The sequence below is a fragment of the Amphiprion ocellaris genome, chromosome 9 (assembly GCF_022539595.1).
Source record: "Amphiprion ocellaris isolate individual 3 ecotype Okinawa chromosome 9, ASM2253959v1, whole genome shotgun sequence".
Taxonomy (NCBI): Eukaryota; Metazoa; Chordata; class Actinopteri; family Pomacentridae; genus Amphiprion; species Amphiprion ocellaris.
Window position 1 is genome coordinate 21,460,564 of NC_072774.1, and position 20,641 is coordinate 21,481,204.

Here is a 20,641-nt window from a genome sequence, read left to right on the forward strand (position 1 = left end):
TCCCATTATGAGCAGTGTGGACAGACAACTGAGAAGTGAATATTTATCAAGAGATTTCATTTCTTTATTTTTTCAGATTTCTGCCACATGTGTGTTGAGTCTGTATATATGAGGGGGAAAAGTTATGCGATCCAAAAGAGACAGGAAAGGCTGAATAAAATAAAGATGTTCAAGAAAAGGCTGGGGGAAAGTTAGAGAAAATAAGAATGCGTGCTAATAAACTACAGTAAATAGAGGGGAATACACTGGGGGAAGGGAGGAGAAACATTTCTTCAGGGATAGGCTGCCAAAGTGTCTTCAATCCAGTAGAGGAACTCGCACACTTTGACGTAGACACCTGGGTATCCGGGCTGAGCACATCCCTGACCCCATGACACCAGGCCGTGAACTTCTCCAACACACACCAGAGGGCTGCCAGAGTCACGCTGACAAACACAGAGAAGAGGAGTGTGAGCGAGGACACATGTAATCGTTCCACACATGCCGAGGTGTGGATAGACTTTTTCTGTTCTTCACAGTTTAGCTTCTGAAAACAAATACTGTAAAACTTACATTGCATGCATCTCTGCCTCCGTCCATGTATCCGGCACAAAACATTCTGCGTGTGATCATGCCAGGATAGGCATTCTCACAAGCCTGATCATCCACCACGGGCACATCCAAACACTGCAGACGGAACGGCATGAACGACTCTGCAACAACCAGAACTCAGAGATTCAGGAGATATATACGTGTATGTTTGCATACACTGGCATGTAGCATATTGAGCATTACACACTTTAGGTGTCACTATTATCAACCCACCTTCGCCATCCGGGGCGATATTTCCCCATCCAGACACAGAGCAAGGGAGCCCTCCCACTGGGCACCCGGTTGGTAATGGGATGGGTGCAACTGACTCAGTCACCTCCACAGGGTGGAAGAGCTTGATCAGCATGATATCATAATCAAGAGTCTGGTAGTCATAACTGCACTCAGAGAAATGCAACATAAGCTTTAGATTATAGCATTTTTCTCTGCGCTGACTGAGTGAAATTAATGAATCAAGTGATCATTAAATAGTGCAAAGGGAACAACACTCTCAGACAGGATGGATCGTTTTGTTAGACTCACTCAGGGTGCCAAATAATGGTGTCGGTCTTCATGAGCTGCTCTGTACCCTCAAACACTCGCACATCATGTTCTCCTAGCATGATCTGCATGGAATAGGGGCTGAGAGAAACACACACACAAAATAATGATAAGGGTGAAGGAAAAAATTCACAAGCTTTTTTTTCATGATTCTGTCATCAACCAAGCAATCAATCTCATTTTCTCCATGATCTTTTAGACTGAACAGATACATCTGGTTATAGATTATAAAGCGTCTGTCTTCCATCAACAGATGCTTTTATTTCTTACCTCAAAGGGAGATATGCCTTAAATCAAGAAAGATTATATAAAAGACCTTTGCAGAAAGACAGAACAATTTGAAAGCAAGCCTTTTTTCCATCAGTGCATACTTACTTGTACCAACAGTGGGCAACAGAGAGCACCCACTGCTTGTTGATGAGCACACCACCACAAAAGTGGTAGCCATAGTTGAGGGAGGCCATGTATGGACGAGAGTGAGGCTCACACTCCTGCCCACCAATGATCCTGCCATCTTCACGGGGAACTGCAACTTTAACACACATTGGAAGGACAAGGAGAGGTCAGTAGCAGAAATGTGTTTCAAACTAATCATTTACCACAACTTTCCATCATGTTTTTAAGATATTTGACATTGCGGTACAGATATATGGCTGAGCATGTGTGTATGTATGTATATGTGTATTTGCATGTATGTATCCCACTACATGTGTGCATTTCTGTGTCTTTACCAGCAGCTCCAACCATCAGCAGCAGAGCCAGCAGTCTCATAGTGTCTGGTGAATGATCAGAAAACACCTGGACGCACCCAGGTTCATATTTATATCCTACCAACCTGCTCTGCTCAGCCTATTCCACCCTCCCCTTGTTCCTGTTTTTGACGATTACATCTGAGTCTTCACACTTTTTATCATAGCCCTTGACACCATGTGAAATCTATTCTCTTATCATGCCTGGCTTACTTTTTTTTTTTTTTACTTACCCACTGCTGCCCCATCACAGTACACCCCCAATGGTTATGTCATCTGTGCAGTTTGTCAAAGTTTCCAGACATTTAACACTTTTTTGTGGTCCCCTTATTGGTCAGTCATTGTTGGCAAACTACAGTATAAAAACTGTGAGGATAATAAAAAACATTTTCTTTCAGGCTTGTACCAATATGAATAATACGGGAAAAAATGAAAAATTACCGCAATAACTGCTGTCAAAACATCTTATTCAAATGTTGGCTAAAGAAATTCAAAACAAGATACATGAATGTGCTGTTGATTTGCTCTGTTTTTAGTTGCCCTTGAGTGAAAGCCAAAGGAGGTGAGAAAGAAACCATCTGTGGGTCTCAGAAGCAGGGAAAAAAAAACCATGCTACATGTGCTATGTTCCCGTTTTTGTGTCTGGTGTCTATCAGTAGTGTTTTAGCTCAAATAAGTGTGCAAAGTCATTGTTTGTTTATTTATTTATTTATTTTTACTAGTATCTAATAACACAGCATGACATGTTGCAGTCATGCTGTATTGGTTTTTTTGTTTGTTTTGTTTTGTGTTTTTTGCTGAAAAGGGACTTACATTTATATCATCTGTGAAAAAGGTTGTGATATTTCTTTGGTGATGTGTATCTTTCTGCACCTGCCACCAAGGCAAATACAAGATATTAAAGTAGAAAATGTCAAAAAAGCCCAGAGTTACATTTTAAGGCCGGGATTGGGGCGGGAGGAACAGTCGAAAGTTTGGAGGTGAGTGGGAAGGTGTGCAGGGGGGAGGGATGCTTGGAAGGTCACAGACAAGTATAAATGCAGTCAAGAGGTCATTCACATCTACTCAGGTTGTAGGGAGGTTGTAGTCAGCCACGAGATGATTGGCCTGATTGTTTTTGTGTTCCTGGGTGCTGCAGGTATAGAACATTTGCAGTGTGTACAAAGGTTTTAGGATAACAGAATGTTAACTATGAAATCTATAACACATTTTGTATTTTCTTTCTGCCACAGCTGCAGCCCCTGTGGATGACAAGATTGTGGGAGGCTACGAGTGTTCACCTCACTCTCAACCCTGGCAGGTGTCTATCAATATCGGCTACCATGACTGCGGCGGCTCCCTAATTAACGACCAGTGGATCATCTCTGCTGCCCACTGCTGGCAAAAGTTTGTATTGCTTTCTTGTGTTCAAACTGTCTGGTTAAGAGAGCTGTAATCATTTTGTCCCTTGTCTCTTTTCCAGCCCATATTCACAGATTGTCATCGTGGGCGACCACCACATCTGGGTTAATGAGGGCACGGAGCAGTTCATGTCGGTGGATGCCATCTACTGGCATGAGAGTTATGATTATCAGACCCTAGACTATGACATCATGTTGATGAAGCTGGTGCACCCTGTCACTGTGAACCAGTACGTCAAACCTATCGCCCTGCCCAAAGCCTGCCCCACACCTGGAGACATGTGCATGGTCTCTGGATGGGGGAACATCTACACTGACCAAGGTGAGTTGCAACAAATATTGACAATGAAAAATGTAAAAAAAAATTTTTTTAAAGTCCCACATTTAGCCAAAAAATGCTAAGATCATAGAAAGAAACAAATGATGACAAATTATTACACTCTCTGCCATAGATTGAACAGAATTTAACAAAAACCTTCAATAAAACACTAAGTGCTGACGTACATTCATTGGTCAGCAGTTATTGTTCTAAAACTAGGTTTACTATAGTTTTTAGGAGGTTTTTTGTTTATTTTTTATGATATATTCCATATATATAGAATGACTAAAGCTATAGTTTAGCTGGAATGTGCTCACTTAATTCCTCACAAAACTAAAAATGATAAAGATCTTGGTGGCTTACCAACTGTTCTCTATCTCTCTCTGCACAATCATTTATGTTTATGTCAGGAGTGGATTTTCAGCTTAATGTAAAACGTTAAGCATGTGTTTGTTCAATCAAGAATCCTTTAACAACAGCTAGAGCATCTATTTATCACTATTTTGAGAAACCAGTTACAGCTGCCATGCAAAAGTGACATTGTGGAGATCTATAGAGGTTCTCTGAAATGCCCACTTCAGGTAAAAATAATGATCCCACTCTGCACTAGGTTTTTTTTTTCTTTCTCGCTCTTATCCGCAGTGTTCAACCCATTTAACCTTCAGTGTGTGGAAGTCCCCATTCTGTCTGACAAGGAATGTGAAGGCTCCTACCCCGGGCAGATCACAGACCGCATGGTGTGTGCTGGATACCTGGAGGGAGGCAAGGATGCTTGTCAGGTATTCACACAGCTCAAGGAAAAAATGTGGCTGGTCTGTGAAAGTGTAAAAATATTTAATGCAACTAGATGAAGAAACGAATAAACTCCTCCATTGTCCCCCCTTTCCTCTCTTCTGCCCAGGGTGACTCTGGTGGCCCTCTTGTGTGTAATGGAGAGCTGCAGGGAATTGTGTCTTGGGGCCAGGGCTGTGCTCAGCCCAACTACCCTGGTGTTTACACCAAAGTCTGCTCTCTGATGCCCTGGATCAATGACATTCTTTCCAGTTACAGCTAGACTGTGATCTCCTATCACAGAACTACATGAGAGAGGGGAGACCAGAGAGAGAGAGAGAGATTGAAATCGAAGGAGACAGCAACAGGAGGTGGTCGTGGGTAGTGTCAGAAAGAAAAAACAGCAGGAGGACAGACAAGAGAGAGCCACAAGGAAAAACAAAGAGACAGAGAGAGAAAAAGAGATGTAAGATGTGAAGGCACTATCAATAAAATCTACCATGTTGTGATGCATCAGTGTGTTTATAACTGTTTGCAATATTGTTGCTGCTCTTAGGAATTTCCTGCAAACTGTATATAACATTTCTGATATTATTCTCAAAACATACCACAGTCAAACAATCACAACTAATATCAGTGGACTACATAAATCCACAACAGCACATTAGTCTGAAAACATCAACACATTTTATATGAATGAGGGTGTTATTAGACTAATGTCACCAAACAGCTACTCCAGAAGAGTTTCATAAAAGCTAGATAAACAAATTGCTGCTCTAATCTGCAATGGCTGCTTGGTGTTCAGTATTGAAGAGCTACATGTATAGTATTAGGTTTCGACAGTGTTTTACTTTTGGTGGAGAACACAAACACTGGCCCATTTTGATTTTCTGTCTCTTCAGTGCAAAAAGCATTAGACATTTGGAAAGGAAGGACTTGGATATTGCACCATCCCATTTATCAATGTCAGTACAGTATGAAAGTCTGAAATGGAGTTAGACTTACACTGAATTTATCCAATGAGTTCCATTCAATACTGAAACTTGGCCCTTCTTTTAATAAAAATCTGGTGGCAGAAACACTCAAAGGGAAAGGACAAAAGCTAACAATTCACAGAAAGGTCTCTCTTGTAATCTGTCAGGGGTTTTGTGGCTTGAAAATCAAGCAATTGAAGATAGTAGACGTATTCCTCCTTCAGTTTTTACATACTTCAAATTCACTGATTTCTACCAATATTTCCCTTTCTTCCTGCAGAGTCTTAAATGAGCAAAATTTAGTGCTAATGCTTGTGTAATCATAAAATCAAAAATGTTGGGGATTCTTGCACAGTTTTGGTTTGGTCATAAGGATCTTCCCCATTTCTGATTCTTTTAGAAGAATGCAATCAGATAAATATGTGATAGTTCCAAAACTTTTGTGGTCAAAAATAGTTAATGATGAATGTGTTTATTATTTAAAAAATAAATCTTATAACTTGCAGGGGAAATTATGAGGAACTGACGTAGCACAAGCTGCTGTTGTTGGTGTCTGTTATATTTTTGATAGCATTCTTTAGAAGAAAAATACATGCAGGTTCTTGTGTCACCGCTCAGATAAACGTCATAAAGCTCAAAAATTCAGCAATTATTTTTAGTCTTCAACAAGAAAATGCCTTGTGTTCATACCCTCGAAAGGGTAGTTGAAGCTGTCAATTGAAAACCTACGTTCAGCAGTCACTTATGGTGAAGTGACGACACGTGTGTTGTTTGACACGTTTCCAGCAAGCAGTTGAACCTCAATGCAATCGATGGACAGTGCAGATACATCTCCCGTCTGTTCTCGACAGAAAGCAAAGACTGCAGCAGCCCAGCGACTGCCCTCTTCAGGATACAAGATACTGAAAGAGATGAGATGATTAAATAGAATATGACAGAAAGACAGATTAGTAAATGAGTGACAATATGTAAAATTTTAAATCGTTTTGCATAGCCATTCATAATTAATTTATTCATAACTCAAACGCAGGGAAATGAATTGGAATTATTAATTGCCAACAAGCACAGAGAACATCCATCTTTTAAGGACTTGTGAGACTTCTGCTGTATAATACAGGAGTAGTAGCAAATCATTCACCGGTCCTTTGAGCTAAAGCGCAAAATTCTCAATATAGTGGCCAAAGAAGAGAATTCAACACTGATTGAAAAATGAGAAAACCGAGGAAGCAGTGATTAATTGCCACTGTGGAGGTGAGCAATACATACAGTGGAGAACAATATGATTTAGACACGATTAACCCTCATGTTTGTGAGACAGTGTTGCTTTGGAAAGGTTGCAGTAGTGGGAGAAGCATTTGAATCCAACATTTCAACTTCTATAACATTTTTCATAAAACTCTTCACATATTCAAACAAGAATTCAATAATATTTGGGATTGAATCTAATCATCGTGTTAAATAAATGCAATTTCCTTAAATTTTTTTTTATGCAGTACAATGGTTAGTCTGGATTATTTTGGTTGTTTTGAACACTACAGTCATCGACAAATGAGAAGATGATAAACTGATCATAGTAATAATTGGAAAAAATGTGCATTTTCCAGAGAATATTTTTTGTTCAACACTGTTAAACTAAAAATGTACCCAAATAATGCAGCACACAGATGGAACATAAAGAAAAAAAGCATGTTAAGCTGCTTGACTGAAGTGGCCTTGGAATGCCCCGGTAACTTGAAGATGCAGACGTAAAAAGGAAGACAACCGGTGTTAAAGCAGCTGGGCAGCGTGTTTTGCAGTTCAAACAGCCAGAATAAAGCTACGCTGAAGTTTTATTTGAATATTTTTATTCTTTGAAAGCAACCTTGACACAGAAACCAGTATGGTTCATCTCAGCACATTCATGGCCATGGGGCACAACACCCTGCAGCTCACTATTGCACACAGTGGAACCACCAGAGTCACCCTGAGAACAGAGTTTATGAAATATAAGTAAGTGTCTGCCCCAGGTATCCCGGTCAGAAAATCGTGCTCGTAATCATTTCATCAAAGCAGGTCAGGCAGGCACTGTTAGACAAAATGGGGATATCGATCTATCTATCTATCTATCTATCTATCTATCTATCTATCTATCTATCTATCTATCTATCTATCTATCTATCTATCTATCTATCTATCTATCTATCTATCTATCTATCTATCTATCTATCTATCTATCTATCTATCTATCTATCTATCTATCTATCTATCTATCTATCTCTGCAGCTATGTGTCAGGAGAGATAAATCAACATGAGTGCAGTGCACCGGAGCATTGACTTGCAATGACAGAGATAGACAGACAGTAGAGCAGTACAGCAATGCAGCAAGTCACTAAATATTTGTCACATTCAGTAGGTTCTTCTAACTGACTCTCACTCAGTGTACACTTATGTCATTTTAAGTTTCTGCACTAATATGTGATTAAATTATTTCATTTAAAGAGGAAAAAACACCTCTAAGTCTTGTCAGAGTCTTTTCTTCACAGATTTTTAGGACAGCTTGTTGAGTCATCTTCTCCTGATAACCAGACTTTTTTTTATCAGTCCCTTCCCTTCTTCAGACACCTTCAATGATTCCCAGCAATTTTTTCTCAATAAATAACATAATGGGTGCTTTGACTACATTACACTTATTTATCAGTTTGATTTGTCTATGAGTGCTTTGTAAATAATTGAATTAGATGATTTTAATGAAAGGACTATTTGTAGACATAATTAAAACTGACATTGTTTTAGGTTATTCTCAGTACAATTTTTGTGATTTTAAAAATCAGAACATGTCATAAAACATTCAGACACATAATTAAGTCACATATCATTGGGAAAAAGGGCAGGGCCATTTGTAAATGATAAAAGCAGGTATTAATTCTGATTTTGAACAGGTATGCCCACATGCAACTTTTTAAAGGCAATTAAAATATAAGCTTAGTGTTAGAATTTTCTAAAATAGATTAAAATATATGAAATAGAATACAGATCTATTAAAAATATGAACCGTTCTCTAATTTATATTACGAAACGTGATGCAGTTTCTATGTTTTCCTGTTTGTTTGTGAAGGACAAATTCTTCATTAGTTATTGGTTTCATTCTAAACTGTTACATACCACAGAGGCATCACATTACAGCATAAGGCAGTGTTTGTGTTTTCACCAGTTTGGGTGTCAAAGTTATTCACACACTCACTGCCTTTCTGCTACTTCCTGAGTTTGGGATAAAGGTTGTCAAACCCTTTTTAGTTTTGGCTCGTTATGATGACAACATTATTATGCAGACATACAACAACAAAAATTCAAGGAAACAAATGGAGGTCAAGTTGAACAATTTTATTGATTGAGATGGAAACTGACTGCACATTGTTCAGAACTCTACAACAATGTGTGGAGTTAGAATGATGGAATAAACGCAGCAGATTAAGATGGTGATAGAAGGATCAGATTTAATAGCTGGCCATGGTGCTCTCCAGCCAGTCGTTGAAGATGCAGACCTGTGAATGGAGTCACAACAAGAGTAGTTAGCACAGACAGCCAGCAGCATATATGATGACATTTTACTGGAAAGAAATCATCTTTCTTTACCTTGGCGTAGACACCAGGGTGGTCCCTCTCGGCACATCCGAAGCCCCAGGACACGACACCCTGCAGCTCATTGTTGCACACAACGGGGCCACCAGAGTCACCCTGACAACAAAGACAAAAACTATTACAATGGATTTCAACAAAAAAAATTGTAAAGTACTATTATGTTATTGTGATGATATCGGTTGAGAAAAAGCCTTTGCATATTTGACGTCTTACATACCTGGCAAGAGTCCTTGCCTCCCTCCAGGTATCCAGCGCAGAACATGGCATCAGTGATCATGCCAGGGTAGGAGTTATTACAGTCGCTGTAAGACAGGATGGGGATCTCCAGGCACTGAAGCTTGTCACCGTCAGCAACTGCACAATGTGAAGCAAAGTATGAATGAACAAGGACTAAAGAAACACGAGAGGAGCCAGATATTGCCATGAAACATTCGGTAACAACCGGCTGCTAAGATGCAGATGTTACTCACGGGAGCTCATGGTGTTGCCCCAGCCAGAGACTCTGCACATGGTGCCAGCGGGAGCGCAGCTCTTGGGCAGAGCCACAGTCTTCACGTACTGGTTGAGGGTGGCGGGCTTGCTCAGCTTGATCAGCATGATGTCATTGTCAAGGTCGTAGGAGCTGTAGTTGGGATGGCGGATGACACGGGAGGAGCTGATGAACTGCTCAGTTCCCTCATTGATTCTGATGTGGTGCTCTCCCAGACGGACCTCAATGCGGCTGAAAGAAATGGAAATACGGAATATTAGTGTAAAAATATTGATATTTGATCGGTGTACCTGTCAGATAATTGAATCAAACCAATAATCGTGGAAAAACATGAGGAATATGCTTACGACTTGTAGCAGTGAGCAGCAGACACAACCCAGTACTCATTGACCAGGGAGCCACCGCAGAAGTGGTAGCCAGAGTTCAGAGACACCTGATGGGGCTCGGAGTGAGGGGTGCACTCATACCCTCCGACGATCTTGTCGTCCTCCAAGGCAACTGAAAGCACACATCAGCAAGCACTTACTTGTTTGCTTCTACTTTCTTACAGCAACAGTGAAACATTGTTTTGTATGGAATTTGTGTTCAAGTCAAAGCCCAAAATGTAATGTATTTTAGAAGCTGATGAATTATAATTATTTTTGGCTCCATGAGATGCTGAAATTATGCTGGATAAAGTTTCTGTCTGGGAGGAAGGCCAACAGCCTGTTAGCAGAGAGGAAGACAATCTGCTCAAACTAAACTTCACACTTACAAGCAGCTCCGATGAGCAGAACGAAGACCAGAGACCTCATGGTTGCTATGTGAACCTGTCGATGAGAGTTCTTCAGCTCAAGTCCTGATTTTATACCCACAGGGAGTGCTGCCTTTGCTTTCTGAGCATCTTGATTGGTCAGTGAGGAGCCAATCTCTGAGGCAGTTTGTTGGAGTTATGTTTGTTGTTTTTTTTCCCCTTCAGAATTAAAAGTGGACGTGTCAGCAAAACATCTAGACAAAGTGTGAACATGGCTACGTTTAGCTCTTACGCACATTTATTTATTCATTACTGAGAAAACCCATTTTGCAGTCATCAACAATCCAATCCAAACAAGTCATTATTTCAAGTAGGTTAAGAGCTTAGAATCAGCTTCTTAAGGATTTCTTAAAGCTTAATATGTCAGTACATCTTTTAATTCTGCAGCCTTGCAATACTTGTTTCAATCCAGTCAATACTCACAGAAAATTTCATTATTTCACTTATGCATAGAAAGTGTTATGTATGAAATTGAAATTATTATAGAGATTTAACACATGTAAGACCTATCAGTGACTACATTGTACTCATTGTAGGGCTGTGCTTTGATAAATCACCCTTTTGTTCAACGTATGAAAATGTATTAATAATAATAAATAATAATATAATTAAACTGTTTGTAAGGAATTGTAACTTTTCCTTGTGCAAAGATTTGAATTCACCTCATACTTGTGGACAGTGGTGTCTGTTTCCCTTGTCAGATTATAACCGCTATACTTAGAGTGTAGCATGTGTGCACAGATATTACAGCTGCATTTTTCTCAGCACCTGTTACCTGAAAACTAAATTTAGATATGAGAGTGAAGGCTGTCTTGAGGAAAAAAAATGTTTTTGTAACTTTTTTTTCCCAGCAAACCCTGTGGGTGTAAAGTAGGCATCATGGAACAACTTAGATCTTTTACCGAAGTAAAGATAAAGTTGGAAAAATGTACTGCTATGGGCAAACTGATCACAGCCAACTTTAAGCCACCTGCATGTTTTAATTCCTTTCTCTCTCACTCCACATCTCTTGTCTAACAAAGCAGGAAACACCCAATAATAAAAAATAAAGTATCAGAAAAAAATACTCTTTATGCAGAATCCTACAAGATGGTATTTTTAATTTTTTGTAGACGTTTGTGCAGAAGTTAGTTTTGTTGTGGGACAAGTTGCCACCTTATCTTTCCTGTTTGTGTATTTTGACCTCATTTACTGTAAATGCACGATTCCAACTTAATGTGGTCTTAAATTTGTTACAATAAATTATATTCAATAAGTGAATCTGGCATGTAACTGTACTTAAATATATAAAATAATTAAATAAATGAAATAAATTAATTAAATGAAGTGTAGTGGAGTCAAAAGTACAATATTGTGAAATGTAATGGAATCTAAGTATAACGTAGCATAACCTGATAAATACTCAATAAATAAATATCGTTATCTAAAAGTTATATTTGAGTACAGTATTTCAGTAAATGTTACATTTTGTCACTGGTAGAAACACTTCACAACAAATTTAAAAAAAAACAACAAAAAACCGTCTTATGTGTATAGTTGTCAAGTTGGTCATGAGTTAATGGTTGAAGAAAATGCCAATGAAATAATAACGAATGAGTAGTGAACACTAAAAAATTTAGAAATCTGCCTGTTTGACAACTTCAGATCTGAACAGATATGTTTCATAACAGTATCACTTCACACTGAGTTTATCCAGATGGAAAGAAATCTATAATCAACCACTTCAGACATTCTCATATTTATAAGGCCACACTGCACTGCTCTTCTGTGTGATGTAAGTAATGGTTTATTGAGAAAAAAATAATAGGTTTTTTTGTTGTTGTTGTTCATTTTTATTTTTGAAACTTTCCCACTCATTTAAGAAACAAAAAATCTGGAAAATAATAAAAAGAGCATTGGCCTGCGACCTGCTGAAAACTGTCATTGATCATCTAAATAAGTCATCAGTGTTACACTTTCTGTATTATTACACAGATAGAGGGAGACGGTTTAATCATTCCTTTCTGATCATTTATTTGTTATACTTTTCACTCCTTCTTCAGCAAAAAAGCACTTCAGCAGTTGAGAGTTGATGCCGTTGAGCTGATGTGGAGGTTGAATGGTGGAGTTAATAGCTGGCCATTGTGGTCAGCAGCCACTCAGTCTGCACACAGACCTAAAAACAGACAGATGTCAGTCAGCATGGAGCAGTGTAGTATTTGTTATGCTTTATTTGAAGAAGTGATGTTACCTTGGAGTAGACACCAGGGTAGTTCCTCTCAGCACATCCAATGCCCCAGGACACAACACCTTGGAGCTCACCATTGCACACAACAGGACCACCAGAGTCAAGCTGAGAGAGAGAGAATCATTATAGTCTAAACCTCTGAACCTCAGACAATGAAATACTTTTGAATATAAAATGGAAGGAACTCCAAATACAACCTATTAAAGAGTTGCTGTTAGAAAAGTAGAGATACATACCTGGCAGGCGTCCTTGCCTCCCTCCAGATATCCAGCACAGAACATTGTATAGTCGATCATGCCCGGGTAGGAATTGTGACAGTCTTCATCAGACAAGATGGGGATGTTCAGGCACTGGAGCCTGTGACGATCAACAGCTGTAGCAAGTACATTGTGCAGTAGAAATGTTAGAAATCGTAGATTGAATTTTCACAATCAAAGTTCTTTTGAAATAATAGGTTTCAAAGAAATCTAACTCACAGGAGCTCATGGTGACGCCCCAGCCAGAGACTCTGCACATGGTGCCAACAGAGGCACAGCTGCTGGGCAGAGCCACAGGCTGCACGTACTGGTTGAGGGTGGCAGGCTTGCCCAGCTTGATCAGCATGATGTCATGCTCAAGGGTGTAGACTTTGTAGTCGGGGTGTGGGATGACATAGGAAGAACTGATGAACTGCTCAGTACCTTCGGTGATTCCAATGTGATGCTCTCCCAGACGCACCTCAAAACGACTGGCAGAGAAAGAAAATGTTAAAAGAAAAAAGTTTGTTTTACATTTTTCATGTTTGTTTCCCAGTCAGAGGAATAAATGTGGAATAACAATATGCAGAATGTACTTACGACTTGTAGCAGTGAGCAGCAGACACAACCCAGTACTCATTGACCAGGGAGCCACCGCAGGAGTGGTAGCTCCCTGAGTTCAGAGACACCTGATGGGGCTCGGAGTGAGGGGTGCACTCATACCCTCCGACGATCTTATCGTCGTCCGTGGCAACTGAATAAAGCAGGCAGAAAAAAAATATATTAGTTTGCTGCAATGTAGTACATACAAAATCAGTAACAAAGCATGAAAGGCATCCTCCTCTTGAAGAACTCACAAGCAGCTCCAATGAGCAGAATAAAGACCAAAGACTTCATGGTTGCAATGGGAACCTGTCAATTCCCCTGAATCCCTGCTTTATATTTATATCAGGCTGCCTGATAACCACTGAAATCAAAAAAAACAAAAAAATAAAACTTGATAGCGAGGGAGTGACCACCAGATGTAGATGGTTCATTCCAACAGACAATGTTCAGCCAAGTATAGCTGGAACAGATGGATTATTCTCATAACACCTTTACTCAAGGTCAAATTACCCATCAGTATGAGAGGAGTCAGCCAGCGATACCAGATGTAAGTTCAAGAACTTGCAGCAAGGATCATAGTCACATAATCGACATATATCTTAGTGAAATTAATCAAATCCATTCAGAAATAAAATTTAAAAACATTCTGAATAATCAGTTTCTGGACCAGTTACACTGAAGCCCAGTGTAAACTTCTAACTGCTATGCGACATTAAGAAGTTACCTTCAACTATTAGACATCTATAATAGTGTAAAACTATCTTTTAAAAAAAGAAAACGTGACCACTAAATCCTTCTAAACTCTTCATTCTTTAATCAATTATAGTACTGTAATGAAAGCCATGCCTGCGCGATTCAAACATATTTGTCATGTCAAATTCCAGATTTGAGGAATTGTCTTAAGAAAAGTTGGGAAAATTTTAACCCCCACTTAGCGTTTGTAAAAAATAAACATTAAAAAACAGTTTATATTGTCACAAAATTCAGTTGTAACCAAATTTACTTAACTAGTGTGCAGTGTTGTTAATGATTAAAGCTACTCTCAAAAAGGGATCTAATTTTACACTGTTTCACTTTCACATAGTCATGTAAGCTAGTTCTTCATTAAATACTCTATGATGTACTATAATGTTATTAAATGCAGATCTAGATTGCTTTTCAAATAGCATATAATAAATGATAATAATTAACGCTTTTGTCGACAGCATCTTCAGTGGGTGACAGTTCATCATTCATTACAGTACTATAATTGATTAAAGAATGAAGAGTTTAGAAGGATTTAGTGGTCACGTTTTCTTTTTTTAAAAGATAGTTTTACACTATTATAGATGTCTAATAGTTGAAGGTAACTTCTTAATGTCGCATAGCAGTTAGAAGTTTACACTGGGCTTCAGTGTAACTGGTCCAGAAACTGATTATTCAGAATGTTTTTAAATTTCATTTCTGAATGGATTTGATTAATTTCACTAAGATATATGTCGATTATGTGACTATGATCCTTGCTGCAAGTTCTTGAACTTACATCTGGTATCGCTGGCTGACTCCTCTCATACTGATGGGTAATTTGACCTTGAGTAAAGGTGTTATGAGAATAATCCATCTGTTCCAGCTATACTTGGCTGAACATTGTCTGTTGGAATGAACCATCTACATCTGGTGGTCACTCCCTCGCTATCAAGTTTTATTTTTTTGTTTTTTTTGATTTCAGTGGTTATCAGGCAGCCTGATATAAATATAAAGCAGGGATTCAGGGGAATTGACAGGTTCCCATTGCAACCATGAAGTCTTTGGTCTTTATTCTGCTCATTGGAGCTGCTTGTGAGTTCTTCAAGAGGAGGATGCCTTTCATGCTTTGTTACTGATTTTGTATGTACTACATTGCAGCAAACTAATATATTTTTTTTCTGCCTGCTTTATTCAGTTGCCACGGACGACGATAAGATCGTCGGAGGGTATGAGTGCACCCCTCACTCCGAGCCCCATCAGGTGTCTCTGAACTCAGGGAGCTACCACTCCTGCGGTGGCTCCCTGGTCAATGAGTACTGGGTTGTGTCTGCTGCTCACTGCTACAAGTCGTAAGTACATTCTGCATATTGTTATTCCACATTTATTCCTCTGACTGGGAAACAAACATGAAAAATGTAAAACAAACTTTTTTCTTTTAACATTTTCTTTCTCTGCCAGTCGTTTTGAGGTGCGTCTGGGAGAGCATCACATTGGAATCACCGAAGGTACTGAGCAGTTCATCAGTTCTTCCTATGTCATCCCACACCCCGACTACAAAGTCTACACCCTTGAGCATGACATCATGCTGATCAAGCTGGGCAAGCCTGCCACCCTCAACCAGTACGTGCAGCCTGTGGCTCTGCCCAGCAGCTGTGCCTCTGTTGGCACCATGTGCAGAGTCTCTGGCTGGGGCGTCACCATGAGCTCCTGTGAGTTAGATTTCTTTGAAACCTATTATTTCAAAAGAACTTTGATTGTGAAAATTCAATCTACGATTTCTAACATTTCTACTGCACAATGTACTTGCTACAGCTGTTGATCGTCACAGGCTCCAGTGCCTGAACATCCCCATCTTGTCTGATGAAGACTGTCACAATTCCTACCCGGGCATGATCGACTATACAATGTTCTGTGCTGGATATCTGGAGGGAGGCAAGGACGCCTGCCAGGTATGTATCTCTACTTTTCTAACAGCAACTCTTTAATAGGTTGTATTTGGAGTTCCTTCCATTTTATATTCAAAAGTATTTCATTGTCTGAGGTTCAGAGGTTTAGACTATAATGATTCTCTCTCTCTCAGCTTGACTCTGGTGGTCCTGTTGTGTGCAATGGTGAGCTCCAAGGTGTTGTGTCCTGGGGCATTGGATGTGCTGAGAGGAACTACCCTGGTGTCTACTCCAAGGTAACATCACTGCTTCAAATAAAGCATAACAAATACTACACTGCTCCATGCTGACTGACATCTGTCTGTTTTTAGGTCTGTGTGCAGACTGAGTGGCTGCTGACCACAATGGCCAGCTATTAACTCCACCATTCAACCTCCACATCAGCTCAACGGCATCAACTCTCAACTGCTGAAGTGCTTTTTTGCTGAAGAAGGAGTGAAAAGTATAACAAATAAATGATCAGAAAGGAATGATTAAACCGTCTCCCTCTATCTGTGTAATAATACAGAAAGTGTAACACTGATGACTTATTTAGATGATCAATGACAGTTTTCAGCAGGTCGCAGGCCAATGCTCTTTTTATTATTTTCCAGATTTTTTGTTTCTTAAATGAGTGGGAAAGTTTCAAAATTAAAAATGAACAACAACAACAAAAATAACTATTATTTTTTTCTCAATAAATCATTACTTACATCACACAGAAGAGCAGTGCAGTGTGGCCTTATAAATATGAGAATGTCTGAAGTGGTTGATTATAGATTTCTTTCCATCTGGATAAACTCAGTGTGAAGTGATACTGTTATGAAACATATCTGTTCAGATCTGAAGTTGTCAAACAGGCAGATTTCTAAATTTTTTAGTGTTCACTACTCATTCGTTATTATTTCATTGGCATTTTCTTCAACCATTAACTCATGACCAACTTGACAACTATACACATAAGACGGTTTTTTGTTGTTTTTTTTTAAATTTGTTGTGAAGTGTTTCTACCAGTGACAAAATGTAACATTTACTGAAATACTGTACTCAAATATAACTTTTAGATAACGATATTTATTTATTGAGTATTTATCAGGTTATGCTACGTTATACTTAGATTCCATTACATTTCACAATATTGTACTTTTGACTCCACTACACTTCATTTAATTAATTTATTTCATTTATTTAATTATTTTATATATTTAAGTACAGTTACATGCCAGATTCACTTATTGAATATAATTTATTGTAACAAATTTAAGACCACATTAAGTTGGAATCGTGCATTTACAGTAAATGAGGTCAAAATACACAAACAGGAAAGATAAGGTGGCAACTTGTCCCACAACAAAACTAACTTCTGCACAAACGTCTACAAAAAATTAAAAATACCATCTTGTAGGATTCTGCATAAAGAGTATTTTTTTCTGATACTTTATTTTTTATTATTGGGTGTTTCCTGCTTTGTTAGACAAGAGATGTGGAGTGAGAGAGAAAGGAATTAAAACATGCAGGTGGCTTAAAGTTGGCTGTGATCAGTTTGCCCATAGCAGTACATTTTTCCAACTTTATCTTTACTTCGGTAAAAGATCTAAGTTGTTCCATGATGCCTACTTTACACCCACAGGGTTTGCTGGGAAAAAAAAGTTACAAAAACATTTTTTTTCCTCAAGACAGCCTTCACTCTCATATCTAAATTTAGTTTTCAGGTAACAGGTGCTGAGAAAAATGCAGCTGTAATATCTGTGCACACATGCTACACTCTAAGTATAGCGGTTATAATCTGACAAGGGAAACAGACACCACTGTCCACAAGTATGAGGTGAATTCAAATCTTTGCACAAGGAAAAGTTACAATTCCTTACAAACAGTTTAATTATATTATTATTTATTATTATTAATACATTTTCATACGTTGAACAAAAGGGTGATTTATCGAAGCACAGCCCTACAATGAGTACAATGTAGTCACTGATAGGTCTTACATGTGTTAAATCTCTATAATAATTTCAATTTCATACATAACACTTTCTATGCATAAGTGAAATAATGAAATTTTCTGTGAGTATTGACTGGATTGAAACAAGTATTGCAAGGCTGCAGAATTAAAAGATGTACTGACATATTAAGCTTTAAGAAATCCTTAAGAAGCTGATTCTAAGCTCTTAACCTACTTGAAATAATGACTTGTTTGGATTGGATTGTTGATGACTGCAAAATGGGTTTTCTCAGTAATGAATAAATAAATGTGCGTAAGAGCTAAACGTAGCCATGTTCACACTTTGTCTAGATGTTTTGCTGACACGTCCACTTTTAATTCTGAAGGGGAAAAAAAACAACAATCATAACTCCAACAAACCGCCTCAGAGATTGGCTCCTCACTGACCAATCAAGATGCTCAGAAAGCAAAGGCAGCACTCCCTGTGGGTATAAAATCAGGACTTGAGCTGAAGAACTCTCATCGACAGGTTCACATAGCAACCATGAGGTCTCTGGTCTTCGTTCTGCTCATCGGAGCTGCTTGTAAGTGTGAAGTTTAGTTTGAGCAGATTGTCTTCCTCTCTGCTAACAGGCTGTTGGCCTTCCTCCCAGACAGAAACTTTATCCAGCATAATTTCAGCATCTCATGGAGCCAAAAATAATTATAATTCATCAGCTTCTAAAATACATTACATTTTGGGCTTTGACTTGAACACAAATTCCATACAAAACAATGTTTCACTGTTGCTGTAAGAAAGTAGAAGCAAACAAGTAAGTGCTTGCTGATGTGTGCTTTCAGTTGCCTTGGAGGACGACAAGATCGTCGGAGGGTATGAGTGCACCCCTCACTCCGAGCCCCATCAGGTGTCTCTGAACTCTGGCTACCACTTCTGCGGTGGCTCCCTGGTCAATGAGTACTGGGTTGTGTCTGCTGCTCACTGCTACAAGTCGTAAGCATATTCCTCATGTTTTTCCACGATTATTGGTTTGATTCAATTATCTGACAGGTACACCGATCAAATATCAATATTTTTACACTAATATTCCGTATTTCCATTTCTTTCAGCCGCATTGAGGTCCGTCTGGGAGAGCACCACATCAGAATCAATGAGGGAACTGAGCAGTTCATCAGCTCCTCCCGTGTCATCCGCCATCCCAACTACAGCTCCTACGACCTTGACAATGACATCATGCTGATCAAGCTGAGCAAGCCCGCCACCCTCAACCAGTACGTGAAGACTGTGGCTCTGCCCAAGAGCTGCGCTCCCGCTGGCACCATGTGCAGAGTCTCTGGCTGGGGCAACACCATGAGCTCCCGTGAGTAACATCTGCATCTTAGCAGCCGGTTGTTACCGAATGTTTCATGGCAATATCTGGCTCCTCTCGTGTTTCTTTAGTCCTTGTTCATTCATACTTTGCTTCACATTGTGCAGTTGCTGACGGTGACAAGCTTCAGTGCCTGGAGATCCCCATCCTGTCTTACAGCGACTGTAATAACTCCTACCCTGGCATGATCACTGATGCCATGTTCTGCGCTGGATACCTGGAGGGAGGCAAGGACTCTTGCCAGGTATGTAAGACGTCAAATATGCAAAGGCTTTTTCTCAACCGATATCATCACAATAACATAATAGTACTTTACAATTTTTTTTGTTGAAATCCATTGTAATAGTTTTTGTCTTTGTTGTCAGGGTGACTCTGGTGGCCCCGTTGTGTGCAACAATGAGCTGCAGGGTGTCGTGTCCTGGGGCTTCGGATGTGCCGAGAGGGACCACCCTGGTGTCTACGCCAAGGTAAAGAAAGATGATTTCTTTCCAGTAAAATGTCATCATATATGCTGCTGGCTGTCTGTGCTAACTACTCTTGTTGTGACTCCATTCACAGGTCTGCATCTTCAACGACTGGCTGGAGAGCACCATGGCCAGCTATTAAATCTGATCCTTCTATCACCATCTTAATCTGCTGCATTTATTCCATCATTCTAACTCCACACATTGTTGTAGAGTTCTGAACAATGTGCAGTCAGTTTCCATCTCAATCAATAAAATTGTTCAACTTGACCTCCATTTGTTTCCTTGAATTTTTGTTGTTGTATGTCTGCATAATAATGTTGTCATCATAACGAGCCAAAACTAAAAAGGGTTTGACAACCTTTATCCCAAACTCAGGAAGTAGCAGAAAGGCAGTGAGTGTGTGAATAACTTTGACACCCAAACTGGTGAAAACACAAACACTGCCTTATGCTGTAATGTGATGCCTCTGTGGTATGTAACAGTTTAGAATGAAACCAATAACTAATGAAGAATTTGTCCTTCACAAACAAACAGGGAATCATAGAAGCTGCATAATATACTTTATTTTGTAACATAAAATTGTAATATAAATTTGCTTTTTCATAGATACAGTTGTTAACATAAGTTTTAGATTTCTAAAACTTCCCTTCGGATGGGTTTAGAATGAATATTCATATATTCATTTGAATGAATATCTGCTTCCATCATCTAGAAATAGCACTGTCCTTTTTCCAAATGACACGTGAGGTTATTAAGCGTCATTTGGAGGGTCCGTGTACGGATCTGGTAATTGGATTTTCCGTTCTGAAACGGGTATTGAAAAACAAAAAACGAGTGGTTATTTGATTTTCGTTTTAAAATACAAAAATTAAAATTGAAATACAAGGCGTTTTTCCTTT

The 20,641-nt window shown here is 39.1% G+C and overlaps 3 protein-coding genes across 3 annotated transcripts; 2 read left to right on the forward strand and 1 right to left on the reverse strand.

Moving 5' to 3' along the window:
* Positions 1–42: 42 nt before the first annotated feature.
* Positions 43–13,697, reverse strand: LOC111564198 (transmembrane protease serine 9-like). Its single transcript, XM_055013669.1, has 18 exons — positions 13,567–13,697; positions 13,310–13,463; positions 12,950–13,200; positions 12,710–12,846; positions 12,477–12,578; positions 12,357–12,401; positions 10,208–10,373; positions 9,801–9,951; positions 9,434–9,684; positions 9,181–9,317; positions 8,958–9,059; positions 8,822–8,866; positions 1,863–1,929; positions 1,507–1,663; positions 1,114–1,212; positions 805–968; positions 553–692; positions 43–425 (listed from the first exon to the last, which is right to left on the reverse strand). The coding sequence occupies exons 1-18, from the start codon at positions 13,604–13,606 to the stop codon at positions 273–275; spliced, it is 2,361 nt and encodes a 786-aa protein (XP_054869644.1). The 5' UTR covers positions 13,607–13,697; the 3' UTR covers positions 43–272.
* On the forward strand, positions 2,863–4,883 carry LOC111564202 (trypsin-2-like). The gene is made up of 5 exons (XM_023263640.3): positions 2,863–3,018; positions 3,113–3,266; positions 3,343–3,602; positions 4,242–4,378; positions 4,501–4,883. Exons 1-5 carry the CDS (start codon positions 2,979–2,981, stop codon positions 4,651–4,653), a joined length of 744 nt encoding a protein of 247 aa, XP_023119408.2. The 5' UTR covers positions 2,863–2,978; the 3' UTR covers positions 4,654–4,883.
* A 1,317-nt stretch (positions 13,698–15,014) lies between the features above and the next one.
* Positions 15,015–20,009, forward strand: LOC111564197 (transmembrane protease serine 9-like). Its single transcript, XM_055013672.1, has 12 exons — positions 15,015–15,133; positions 15,237–15,390; positions 15,500–15,750; positions 15,854–15,990; positions 16,122–16,223; positions 16,299–16,343; positions 18,324–18,492; positions 18,749–18,899; positions 19,016–19,266; positions 19,383–19,519; positions 19,641–19,742; positions 19,834–20,009. Exons 1-12 carry the CDS (start codon positions 15,094–15,096, stop codon positions 19,879–19,881), a joined length of 1,587 nt encoding a protein of 528 aa, XP_054869647.1. The 5' UTR covers positions 15,015–15,093; the 3' UTR covers positions 19,882–20,009.
* The last annotated feature ends 632 nt before the right edge of the window (positions 20,010–20,641 follow it).

Excerpts from the sequence above, each read along its gene's own strand:
- LOC111564202 (XM_023263640.3), top strand. The coding sequence starts at position 2,979 with ATGATTGGCCTGATTGTTTTTGTGTTCCTGGGTGCTGCAG. Across the intron at positions 3,019-3,112 it reads TGTGTTCCTGGGTGCTGCAG|CTGCAGCCCCTGTGGATGAC; the intron begins GTATAGAACATT and ends TTTCTGCCACAG. Across the intron at positions 4,379-4,500 it reads GAGGCAAGGATGCTTGTCAG|GGTGACTCTGGTGGCCCTCT; the intron begins GTATTCACACAG and ends TCTTCTGCCCAG.
- LOC111564198 (XM_055013669.1), bottom strand. The coding sequence starts at position 13,606 with ATGAAGTCTTTGGTCTTTATTCTGCTCATTGGAGCTGCTT. Across the intron at positions 12,847-12,949 it reads GGGCGTCACCATGAGCTCCT|CTGTTGATCGTCACAGGCTC; the intron begins GTGAGTTAGATT and ends TACTTGCTACAG. Across the intron at positions 969-1,113 it reads ACCATTATTTGGCACCCTGA|TTATGACTACCAGACTCTTG; the intron begins GTGAGTCTAACA and ends CTCTGAGTGCAG.
- LOC111564197 (XM_055013672.1), top strand. The coding sequence starts at position 15,094 with ATGAAGTCTTTGGTCTTTATTCTGCTCATTGGAGCTGCTT. Across the intron at positions 15,134-15,236 it reads TCTGCTCATTGGAGCTGCTT|TTGCCACGGACGACGATAAG; the intron begins GTGAGTTCTTCA and ends TGCTTTATTCAG. Across the intron at positions 16,344-18,323 it reads TGACCACAATGGCCAGCTAT|CAAACCGCCTCAGAGATTGG; the intron begins TAACTCCACCAT and ends TCATAACTCCAA.